General features: G+C 52.9%; 1 protein-coding gene across 6 annotated transcripts; it reads right to left on the bottom strand.

Moving 5' to 3' along the window:
- Nucleotides 1-1,017: 1,017 nt before the first annotated feature.
- Tspo (translocator protein) lies at nt 1,018-9,085 on the bottom strand. Of its 6 annotated transcripts, XM_041672485.1 has the most exons (5): nt 9,015-9,036; nt 6,939-7,027; nt 3,075-3,285; nt 2,314-2,452; nt 1,018-1,448 (listed from the first exon to the last, which is right to left on the bottom strand). In XM_041672485.1, the coding sequence occupies exons 3-5, from the start codon at nt 3,254-3,256 to the stop codon at nt 1,260-1,262; spliced, it is 510 nt and encodes a 169-aa protein (XP_041528419.1). In that variant the 5' UTR covers nt 3,257-3,285; nt 6,939-7,027; nt 9,015-9,036; the 3' UTR covers nt 1,018-1,259. The 6 variants fall into 6 exon arrangements, with proteins under 6 accessions (XP_041528419.1, XP_041528418.1, XP_041528422.1 ...); XM_041672484.1 differs by lacking the exon at nt 6,939-7,027 and having other exon boundaries at nt 9,015-9,085; XM_041672488.1 differs by lacking the exons at nt 6,939-7,027; nt 9,015-9,036 and adding an exon at nt 8,874-8,894.
- Nucleotides 9,086-11,927: the final 2,842 nt, after the last annotated feature.

An 11,927-nucleotide genomic window follows, 5' to 3' on the forward strand; every position in this document is an offset into this window, starting at 1 on the left:
AATGTGAGTGGTATATGCATGTACACACAAAAGTAATTGAAACTTTTCTGAAGCAGTCAGGTTATCTCCCCACATGCTCCTGTTGGAACAGCAGCCCTCAGGCTTGGCTATCAGTCAGAGTCATCCACATCCTGAACACTTTCTGTCTACAGGTCATTAGAGACCAGCACACGCCCACCTTGGGCATGTGGAGTTGGCTGGAAAGCCCAGGCAGCCACAGCAATGCTGCTGAGAAAAGAAGAGGCAGAACTCTGGAGGTCCTTGTGCAGGCAGGCTCCGGGGAGATGCCAGTTGCTGACCAGAAACCGAAGTTGGGCAACCCTCTTATCCAGAGTCAACATGGCCTTGCTGACAGGTGGGCACCCAGCCCCTCTGTAGTCAGATGGCTGGGGACATAAATGGGAAGGTTTGAGGCCTGTGCTACAGGAAGGAACACAAACCAGAGTGACTTAAGCCAGCAGAGGTAGTGTGCCCTTCTCACCAAAGGCTGCAGGAAGAGAAGAGAGGGTGCCTCCGGTGGTTGGCGGGGAAGCACAGACGTAGGTGACAAAGGACTCGAGCAGAATTGCTTTGTGGCCAGCAGGTAGCATGCTGTGGAGCACTGCCAAGAAGCCTCTCCATGTCTCAGGTCCACTGTCCCCAAAAGTCTCCAACACGGGTGCCCTATGGGGACCATATACACCCATGAGGCATATGGAAGGGGGGAGTCTATGCTTATGTGAAAGGCACTTTGTCCTGTCAGCCAACTGCTCCCTAAAGAGGCTATATAGGTCATCCAGATGGAGCCCTGGTAGGGGTAGGTCTTAGCGGATCTGGTCTTAGTGGGTCTGGGCCGGCAAGGCAGCCCTGTCGATTGGTGCTGGTCCTCAACACCCTCTTCCTGTCAGTTGGGTATTGGCAAGCTACCCTAGGTAGAGAAGCTTGGGGATGCAGCCTAGATAGCTCCAGCAACAGAGCCACGTTGCATGGCCACAGCCTCTGCCGTCACACAGACTGGGTACCCCACTAACTACAGAGTCAACTACACATACTTTATTTAGCTTTAAAAGCCCCATGATCCTGGGGCATGCCTGGAGCAGTGCAGAAAGGCAGGTACAACTGTCCCTGGGTAGGACTTGGCACGGACCACCCTGACCTGCCTGGTGGCTCCCTGAGCCAAGACCCAGGTAGACCAGCAGGCCCGGTGGTCATGAAAGCATGATGGCCACCATCCATGGTAGCTGGCTGGCAGTGCTGTGGTCCTGGTGGGTAGGGTGCGCTCACTCTGGGAACCGAGAGCCACCACTTCGGCCACGGTTATCACGCCATACATAGTAGTTGAGCGTGGTTGCAAAGGCCAGCCAGGCCAGATAGGGATAGAGCAGTCGGGCGGCTGGTGGGCTCACTCGGTGCCAGGCTAGGGTTGTGGCGGTTGCTACCCCACTGACAAGCAGAAGGTCTGCCAAGGCCTGCAGAGACAGGAGGTGGGGAGGCTCAGGCCATGCTGGGTCTAAAAGTTGGAAGTCTCTCTTAGCTCTAGAGCATCCCTGAGGTGTGATAGCTGCCTCTGCTCTCCGTTATCAGCCTCAGTTTCCCTGTCTGTAAGTCCCTGCCTGCTGTGCCATGTATGGAGACAGCCCCATGTATGATAGCCCCAAGGGGACACATGTTCAAGCAGCAGCCGGAAGGCTTCTGATCTGAAGATACAACACTGTCAAGTATGAGGCCAATATGAGGGGTCAAACTGCCATGGTGTGCACACCCCAGGCTTAGCAATAACTTTTTTTCAAGACGGTCTCCCTATGTCATCTTAGCTGACTTTGAACTAGCTTTGTAAACCAGACTGTCAGACTTAAAGCAATCCTCCTGCTTCTGCTGGGACTACAGGCCAGGCATGTATCACCAAAGCTGAACAAGAACATTTTTAAGGAGAGGTTTTGTCCCCGTGTATCAGCATGCACATAGCACCAGATATAATGCTGGCGTCTCTTGCCATGGCTTCTGAACCCAAGATCACAGCCCCACCCACTTCAACCTGGCCCTCTGGACATTCTTCATGGAGGGAAGATGGACAGAGGAGGCATTAGTACAGAGGTCACTGTCACCTAGGCTGGCCTAGCCCTCTTCTGAGCTCAACTGATCCTCCCACTTCAACCTCCTGAGAGCTGGGGCTTTAGGGGCCCCACTGCACCTGACTCAAGCAACTCCTAAAGGGTCTGCAAGCCACCGGCCTCCCCCGCAGCTGCAGATACTGACCCCATCTGGGATGTGTTGTCACCTGCTCCCCCAGAGCCATCTCCATTGACCTCAGAGTCAAGCTACGGCCACACTTACCCAGCCCATCTGCCGGGCACCAAAGAAGATGGGGGGCCATGCCCAGTTCAGAGCCAGCTGACCAGCGTAGAGACCCAAGGGGACCACAGCATCCTCTGTGAAACCTCCCAGCTCTTTCCAGATCATGTAGGAGCCATACCTGAAACAGACAACAGGTCAGGACATCCCAGGGCAAGGCCAAGAGTGCTACCCTCCCAAGACCACTCAGCGATAGCTTGGTTATGTCCTGCCACTGACTTCTGTGTGATCTCAGAGAAGCTGCTTGCCCTCTCTGGGCCTTTGTTTCTTTAAAAAAAAAAAAATCACTGGAGGTTTGAATTGAGACCCTGAGTCAGTGTGTGGTTACAGGATGAAGGCTGGGGGTAAGGGGCCAAACAAATGGCAGCTTGGTTGTGCAGGCTGTTGAAACCATGAGGCAACCACTGCAGAGGGCTTCTGGGAATGGACCACACCAGGGTCTGGTGCTGTACAGAATGACCAAAGGATGTGGCTGCCACTTGTCTTAGCACATGTTGCTGTTGTCCACACTGACCTTTATACATGGGACAGTCTCGGTAGTGTAAGCTCAGGCAGGGTTCCCAGAGGCCAGCAGGAAAAAGTTCAATCTTGCAATGCATAGGTTGGCAGCCTTGCCACCCTCCCTTCCCTAAGGGGGGAATGATGCCACTCTGTCTTGAGGCCTCCCTCTGCACAAGGGCTCAGTGCCCAGCCTGATTCCATGGGGAACAGGACAGTGCAAGGTGGTACCTGCAGCCACCTACCCCATGGCCGAATACAGTGTGCCCCAGATGGGAGCCAGTGTCCAGCGAGGCGGATGCCAGGAGGGTTTCTGCAGGGTAGCATACCAGCGGAGGCCCTCACCGCGCACAAAGTAGGAGCCCATGAAGCCCCCCAGACTGGGCGCCAGAGTGAGGCCCACGGCAGGCACCCAGGATGGAGCCATAGCTACTGCAACCGCTGTCCTGAAAAGATCTGAAAGAGAACACAGGGCGGGTGAGAGATGTTTTAAAGACCCATGGGAAGCAGCGCAGCATCGCCTTCAATGCCTCTGAGGTCCTGTCCCCCGGGATCAACCAGCCCACCTATTCCTGATGGGCGAGGGAGGAGAGCAGAGTCCACACACCATCCACACTCGTGCCCTTGCCCAGGGGTCGGTCTCAGTACTCTGGGCCAGGCTCTGCCCTGTTCACAACGCTACGTTCACATGGACACTCAGGAAAACATTCAAGGTTGATGGCCAGCCCTCTTGCCATGTCTTATAGTTGGTCCCGGTCCCTCTGCAGCCAGTCTCTCAGCTGGAGTCAAAACCCTGTGAGCTAGAGAATTGGGGAACCTAGTGTGGAAGTCCTGGGTTGCTTTGCCTCTGCTTGCTATGGGAGTACTAAGCCAGTCAGTACCCTGACTGAGGCTCAGTTTCCCCATCAAAAAAAATGGTTCCCATGAACACTCGCACGAACAGCAGCTGGAGAATCAGGGGGTGTCTGCTTGCATTAGATAAGAAGCCGCGCTGGGGAGGTGACTCAGTAGGGTCAAGCGTTTGCTGTGCAAGTATGAAAAGTGGAGTTTGGATCCCCGGTATCCATAGGAATGCGGGTGGGTATGGCGATCCACCTGCGGTCCCAGCACTGTGGAGGCCGAGATGGGATCCCAGCCAGACCAGCAGGAATCAGCAAACTCGGCTCCCTGAGAGATACCACCTCAGCAAACCAAGTGGGCAGTTATTAAGGAAGACACTTAATGTCAACCTCTGGCCTCCACGCCCATACACAAACATGTGCATCACACAAAGACACACACACAGAGATTAACCTCCCACATACAAATTCTGTGGGCTGGAGATGTAGCTCAGTGGTAGGTAAACAGAGGGCTTGGTTAGCCAGGTCCTAACTTCAATCTACAGTACAACAAAACCACCTCACTGCCTGTAGTGGTTTGATAGAGAACGTCCCCTGTGGGCTCAGATATTTGATATTTGGCTTCTGGTTGGTGGAGCCATTTGGGGAGGCTTAGGAGATGTGGCCTTGCTGGAGGAAGTACATCATGGGGGCAGGCTTTGCAAGCCAAAAGCCTCTCCTACTTCAGTTCGCTTTCTCTGCCCCCTGCTTGCCTTTGAAGGAGGGATCTCTCAGCTTCCTGCTCCTTCCGCCATGCCTGCCTGCCACATGCCTCCCCACCAAGATAGACTCTCAGCGCTCTTAGAAGCCAAATGCCTTGCCTTCTATAACTTGCCTTGGCTGTGGTGTTTTAACACAGCAACAGAAAAGTCGCTAGTACTGTGCCCAACAAAGGGGAGTCTCAAACACTCCCTCAGTCAAGCTTCAAAGGACTTTCATTTGTTCGTTTCTGAGTGCTGGGAATCCAAGCCAGGGCCTCTGTATGCCAGCAAGTGTTCTGAGCTACGCCCCAACCCTGGACCTGGAAGGCTGCTGCCTCCTCCTGCTCCTTCTTCCTCCTCCTCCTTTTCTTGCTGACCCTGAGGACACCGAACCCAGAGCCTCACGCACACCAGACAAGCATTTTACCACTGATTACATGACCAGCTGTCTTTTTACTTTTTATTTTGAAACAAAGTCTCACTAAGTGTCCTGGTTAGTTTTGTTTGCTTGCTTGTTTTTGTCAGCTTGATACAAGTGAGAGTCTGGAGAGAGGAAACCTCCACTGAGCAAATGCCTCCATCAGACTGGCCTGTGGCAAATCTGTGGGGCATTCTATTGATTAATGATTGATGTGGGAGAATCTATTCCAATGTGGGTGGTGCCACTACTGGGCAGGTGGAGGTCCTGGGTTCGGTAAGAGCAGGCTGAGCAAGGGAATAAGCCAGTAAGCAGCACTCCTCCATGGCCTCTGCCTCAGTTCCTGCCTCCAGGTCCCTGCCCTGACTTTCCTCGGTGGACTGTAAGCTGCAAGCCAACTAAACCTTTTCCTCCACAAGTTGCTTTTGGTCCTGGTGCTTTATCAGAGCAATAGAAAGTAAACTAGGAGATGGGGGCATCCACATTTAATCCCAGTACTCGGGAAGCAGAGGCAAGCAGGTCTTTGTGAGTTCGAGGCCAACCTGGTCTACAAAGTGATTTGCAGGACAGCCAGGGCCATACAAAGAAACACTATCTTGGGGAAGGAAGGAAGGAAGGAAGGAAGGAAGGAAGGAAGGAAGGAAGGAAAGGAAGGAAGGAAGGAGGGACAGACTAGAATAGCCTAGACAGATCTTGAACTTTCTGTGTCAGACTCCTGTGTAGCAGGGGTGACTCACCTACATCACTGAGTCATGGCTTAGAGGACATTTTTAATGAGTTGAAAACTGTTTTCAACATAAGCTTTTGGGGAGGGAGGGGGAGACAGGTAACTGCAGAGGATGAGTGACAGAAAGCAGGGTGGGCCCACTTGGCTTTGGGAGGCAGCGTGTTCTGGAGGTCAAACCTGACTGAGAAGCTGTATGGGTGGGAGCATCTGGGGCTCTAAGAAGCTGTAGGGGGCATCTGGGAATCTGGAAAGGCTGCCTGAGGAGAGAAGGAATTAGGTGGGGCCTGAGGGCCGTTTGCTATGCATCTGTCAAAGTTTGGACTAGCAGCTGCAGTGTTCTACAAACACTGTGGTGCAGCCTGTAACCCCTCAGCACTGGGGGGCCCTAGGCAGGAGGATTGTAGGTTCTAGGCCAGCATGGGGTACACAGAGAGATTCTGCTTTAATCAGAGGGGCTAAGAGGGGAGCAAGGAAAGAGTTACTGTCCCTAGTTGAGGCCAAGTCCCTGTCACAATATCACTCCTGCTCCAAGAGCTGGCTGACCCTGTCAGCGTTTGCTATTGCTTTTGTTGTTTGTTTGTTTGTTTGTTTGTTTAAGGCAGAAGCTCAAAATGACCTGGAACTCATTCTATAGCCCAGGCTAACCTTTGAAAGCACCATCTTCCTGCCTCAGCCTCCTAACTCCTGAGGGCTAGGATTACAGGCCTGCACGACTGTGGCCTAGCTTATACTGTGGCTTCCTCTCCTCTTTTTAGGTGTACAAAGATACTCACTATGTAGCCCAGGCTAGCCTCAAACTGATAGTAGTCCTCCTGCCTCAACTTCCCAAAGGCTTAGATTACAGGCAAGCAGCAGCAGCAGCAGCAGCAGCAGCAGCAGCAGCGTGTTTCATTGGCTGAGGCGAAACTCCCCAAATTTAAACTAACAATCTTCCAGGCCAACATCAAGTTCTAAACATACCCATCTCCCACAAAGAAACCAACGCCTGCTGGCAGTCGCTTCTTGCTCCAACCCAGCCCGGCCCCTCCCGGCCATCTGGAACCCCTTTAGGTCCCTCAGCACCTTCTCTGAACATTCCTACCAGGTCAGAACCTGTGTAGCTGGCTTCCTTCCTGAGAACCCCGCCTTAGAGGTTTGCCAGCCTTAATCGCCCCCTCCCACCCTGAAGCAATACCTCTTCCCTCCTTACCTCTGTGCAGGCACTGCAGGCAAAAGTGCGCCTGTCACAGCGCCCAGCAGAGTGGGCAGGCAGGCCCATGCTCTGTGCCCAGGAAGTTCACAAATAGGATCAACCAATGTCTCTATCGATGGATTCCAGAGTCTGTCAAGTCTCCCATTATCCATCCACTATATAGAAAAGGGTGGTGGCTATCCCAAGGACATACCATGCGGCTAGGATCTGGGTACAGGACACTGAACTCTAGGCCTCTGCTGACATCCTCCAATGGTCAGGCTGTGTTTATACTCTGCTGCACTGAGGGGATCAGAAGGAGGACCCCTATTCCCATTCAAGGTCACAAAACAGGACAGTCACCAACCCCACTTGAGACTGAAGGAGAAAGGGGCCTCTTGGAGACTGCCCGGTTCCTGAGTCACCCGCCTGGAGGGGTGTCAGACAGGCAGGGGTGGGGCCCATGAAGCTGAGTCACCATGGGCTAGGCTGGGTAGGAGATCAGCCCAGGATGGAGTCCCTGGAGGGTATAGAGGACCAGGGCAGGAATACTCAGAGGGGGCAAAGCCAGTCTGCTCACCCTTGTCTCTCGGCCTCTTCCAGAAGGCACGGAACATCCAAAGCTGCACCCTGCTGCCAGCTTACTAAGGGGCCTTGGGATGTTCCAGAATAAAAGACAGGGTACCAAGATCCCCCAGGAAAACTCCACACAGGGCTGTGGCTATCCGTGCAGGGGACCACTCAACTGCTTCCTCTGGGGGAGGAAGTGGCTACCTCTCCACCTCTGGAGAACACTCTGGACAGAGGGTGCAGGGCAATAGAGATCAGAGCCGTGGCTACAGGACTTCTCCACTTTCACTACCCCACGACTCTGGGGAAGGAACCAAGGCACCATTCCCTCACTGCCCAGTAGCCCAGGACTCTTCCTTCATCCTGCCAAAGCTTCCTGTATCCCTCACAGTGGCCACGAGGCAGAGTTCAGCCACCACACAACCTGCTCAGGACCCAATGGGGGCTTCTTGCTAGTGCCACTTTCCAGGTGAAGAAACTGAGGTCCAAGAGATTGTCCAGGTTTGTGTCTCTAAAGCCCACAATGGCACACAGCCACTCTGGGATAGCTTTGTCACCTCTGCTTGGCTTATAGCTCCCTGGGCAAGGATCGCCCATAGACCACCACTATTCTCTTCCCAGTGTTCAAAAGGTCTCAGGCCAATAGCACCAACCATGGTGCTATCTGGAGCCCCGGACCAGATAGGATGCCTGAGCCCTCCTTCACGGAGGCTCCGGAGCCGGCAGCCTCTATAGTGTTTCACCCCTGGCTAGGGAAGTCCAGACCTTCTGTTACTCAGGGATGTCAGTGTCCCAGTCTGTGAAGCTAGGACAGGGCCAGTGGGTCTGGGGCACCTGTTACTCCGGGACCTCCCTAGAGGCTGTGACCTAGAAACAGAATGGAGCCAGCCCTCTTCCTTGCGCTGCCTGAAGCTCCGCCCCATTCTTGAGCTTTCCTTCCAACGAACCATTGCTGTCCCGAGGAATTTCGGGGCTTTTTATTCTTAACAAAACTGCAAATCCTTATTAATACCTTTTGCCAGCCAGCCTTTCTCATACTGAAAGTAATTACAGCGCCAGCAACAGATCGGATAGGACCGGCAGGAACCGGTCATCATGAGGTCTGGGCAACGCCATTTCCCCAACACCCCAGTGGCAACTTTTTCAAACAAAGCAGGCTTTCAGGCGCCACTTGCACAACCCCTAACAAGGGGAACGTGAACAGAGGAAGCCGAAGACTAGAGTAAAAAGCAAGTTTGTCGGTCCCACCCGTCAGGTATCCACTGTCCGGAGTTTCTGGACGCCAGCGGGTCTCGGTCCAGCCATTGCTAGGCACAGATCTGAGCATGCAGTGCCCTAGTGCACACATCACCGCGCAGGAGAGGCGGCCACGGCATGCATGCAGAGGAAGCAGGCTTTGGCATCAGAAAACCAGGGCGCAAGTCCTGACTCCTATAGTCTGCCAGGGTGAACCTTTGCACAGCTTCAGTTTCCCACGGATCTCAGTGCTCCCCTGCAAGGGAGGCAGGATTCCCAGCAGCCAGAGGCCCTCTCCCTTCTGCCTCCCTTCTACGCCCAGCTGCTGCCGGCAGCAACCTACCCAGTCCCCCCGATAGGGAGGACTTTGGCAGCTGTCCCCAGGGTGCCAACCACCCTGAGCTGCACACTGTCTCGGGAGGAGTCCCGCCCGCTCGGTGCCGGCCTCAGTTTCCCTTTTGTCTCCTCGCTGTCGGGGTCTCACCTATCCGCAGTCCCACTCACGTAGTTGCTGGCTGCTCTGCGAAGGACACTGCGCACAGAGGTGGTGGCCGCTGACCCCGCCCCTCCTCACCCCGCCCCGCGCCGCCCCCGGAGGCACCCTGGCTTCCCATGCCCGCCCTTGGTCAGGCATCCCTGTCTTCTTCTCAGCCCATGGTGGGCAGGGACACAAAGTGGAGTGATCCCTGCTCTGGGCACAGCCGGCAGGCCACTGTTCTGCAAACAATGAATGTCAGGGTGTAGTGGCATGTGCCACCACTGGAGGCCGAGACAGGAGGATGACTGTGAGCTCGCGGCCAGTCCAGGCTGCATATTATACTATATTCTTTTTCGATTGTGCCGGACTGAATTCTACCTATCATTTTATTCTGATTTTTTAAATGAGGGATTGATGATAATAGTTCCGTGGTGGAGTGCTGCTTTCTTTGCCCGCACTGGTCCCCGAGTTCCATCCCTAGCACCATCCAAAACAAAAGAAAACAAAACTAACCACTTTCTGCCCCCTGTGGTAGTAAAGCCCTAGGCACTATGCCTGGCCACACCCACTTGCTGGCAGCTCTCAACCTCTTCCTGTGAGTCAATTAGAGTAGGCTGGCCGACCAATGAGCCCCACCGGGAATCTCCCTCTCTCAACCTCCTAGGCTTGTAACTGGGCATCACTACACCCAGGGATTTTACACAGGTTCCAGGAATGAATCTCAGATCCAGCGGGTTACAAGGTGAGCCTGTGATCCGTTAGACATCATTCCAATCCCGGGCCTCCTGTTCTTAAGCAGCTGCACAAAAACAGAAGGGCTGGTTGTGACATCTCTCAGCACACCTCTGTTTCTTGCCAGTCCCTGTGGCAACGACAGTACAAGCCTGGTACATGCCCATCACCTTTCAGTCTCTCTGTGCCCCTCTGTGACACCCTTGTCTCCCTCCTGGATCGGTTTCATGTACGACTGTGCATTTGCCAAGAAATTAATGTCCCCTGGGGGATCCTCTTGCCAAAGTTTAGTTCCCAAATTGAAGAGCCAAGAGGTGGGACCAGGTGAGACTTGAAGAGGGGACTCAGTACCGAGGACTCATTGTGTGACCCCATCCAGTCATGATTCTTGCAGAATAGATCCATCCGTTATCCCTAGTGTGGGTCTAGTTATCAAAGCCAGCAGTGCAGGTTCTTGGATGTGGCCCCTCTTGCCAGGCGATGCCCTGCATCCGAGTCCCACCAGCAAGGAGGTCCTTGTCAGACACAGCCTCTAACTTTAAACTTTCCAACCCAAGAACAATAATTAAAATAAACTTCTACTCTATATAAATGACCCAGCCTGTGACATTCAGTGATAGCAACAGACAGTGGACCACAGCATCTTCCCTCTTAGTGGCCCTACTTTGTCTGGCTTGAGCCAGACCTCCTAAATCTATTCCAGTGTGCTTGGAAGGTGACCTTCCAAATCTGTCCTCCCCCGTGGTGGACTGATGCCTCGCGAAGAAGGCCACTGTCCTTCAGAACCCTGAATGTATATTGTGATCAAGTGACCTCAGGCTGCTTGTCCTGGGACACCACCGTGCAACTGGACAGGTTGCTGGTCTAGTGAGCTGTTGAAGCCACCTTGTTGCTACAGCCTTTGGATGTAATCTATCTGGTTTCTTTTTTTTTTTTTTTTTTTTTTATTTTCGAGACAGGGTTTCTCCATAACTTTTGGTTCCTGTCCTGGAACTAGCTCTTGTAGACCAGGCTGGCCTCGAACTCACAGAGATCCGCCTGCCTCTGCCTCCCAAGTGCTGGGATTAAAGGCGTGCGCCACCACTGCCCGGCAAAGTTTTGAAATTTTGCAAATGCAAACTTCCATGTGCTTTTAAGCTTAGTCCATTGAGTTGTCACCCAAAGGGCTTGCTCTTCTTATTTTTGTTACTTATTTACTTGTTTGGTTTTGGTTTTCGAGGCAGGGTTTCTTTGTGTAACCGTGGCTGTCCTGGAACTCCCTCTGTACACCAGGCTGGCCTCGAACTCACAGAGATCCACTTGCTTCTGCCTCCCGGGTGTTGTTTTTATTTTCTGTGTATATATAGGTGTCTTGCCGTATGTATGTTTGTTCACCATGTCTATGCTTGGTGCCTACAGAGGCCAGAAGAGGGCACTGTACACTCTGGAAATGGAGTTAGCAGATGACTGTGAGTCTCCATTCAGGTGCTGAAAATCGAACCCAGTGCCATTTCTGAGCCATCTCTCCAGTCCCCGTTTTTTATCTTTATTTTGGAGTCTCCTTTGTAATCCAAGCAGGTCTTGAACTCATGATCCTCCATCCTGGCCTCTCAAGTACTGGGGCTACAGATATGAACCACCATGCCTGGGCTTCAACAGCCCCATCAATGTAGAAAGGCCTGGTCGTTACTTTTCAGAATTGAATTGCTCCACCATCCCCCTCTGTTTCCTGTCCTCTGTTTCCTCACTTCTCTTTCTGGAACACCTGTCACTCAAGGCCCTGGATTTCCTGTGCTGATCCCTCACTCCCCGGTCTTGCTTTAGTTCCTATGTTTTACCCATTTGCCCCCCCCCCCCGCCCCTCAGGCTGTGCCAGCAGCAGCTTCTGAACTTGACTGTTTCAGTTCTGCTTTGCTATTTTTTTCATGCACACGATTATATCATTGCCCATTTCAGTCATATAAGCACACTGTCTTACCTCCTGCAGAGGTCGATGATAATTTTCTTTTTTAATTTTTTTTGTTGTTGTTTTTGTTTTTCAAGACAGGATTTCTCTGTGTACTAGCTCTTATAGTCCAGGCTGGCCTCGAACTCACAGAGATCTTCCTGCCTCTGCCTCCAGAGTGCTGGGGATTAAAGGTATGCGCCACTACCGCCTGGCTATTTTTTAAATATTTTATATGTATTTATTTTGTATATGAGGTCTGT

This window comes from Microtus oregoni, unplaced genomic scaffold (genome assembly GCF_018167655.1).
Source record: "Microtus oregoni isolate MIOR12 unplaced genomic scaffold, Mior012 000022F_ref0000154, whole genome shotgun sequence".
In the NCBI taxonomy this organism is placed as follows: Eukaryota; Metazoa; Chordata; class Mammalia; order Rodentia; family Cricetidae; genus Microtus; species Microtus oregoni.

Coding starts and splice junctions, on each gene's coding strand:
- Tspo (XM_041672483.1), bottom strand. CDS start 8,642: ATGTGTGCACTAGGGCACTGCATGCTCAGATCTGTGCCTAGCAATGGC. Junction 2,453..3,074: donor ACACTGTATTCGGCCATGGG/GTAGGTGGCTGC, acceptor TGTCTGTTTCAG/GTATGGCTCCTACATGATCT. Junction 1,449..2,313: donor GTGCCCGGCAGATGGGCTGG/GTAAGTGTGGCC, acceptor CTGTCTCTGCAG/GCCTTGGCAGACCTTCTGCT.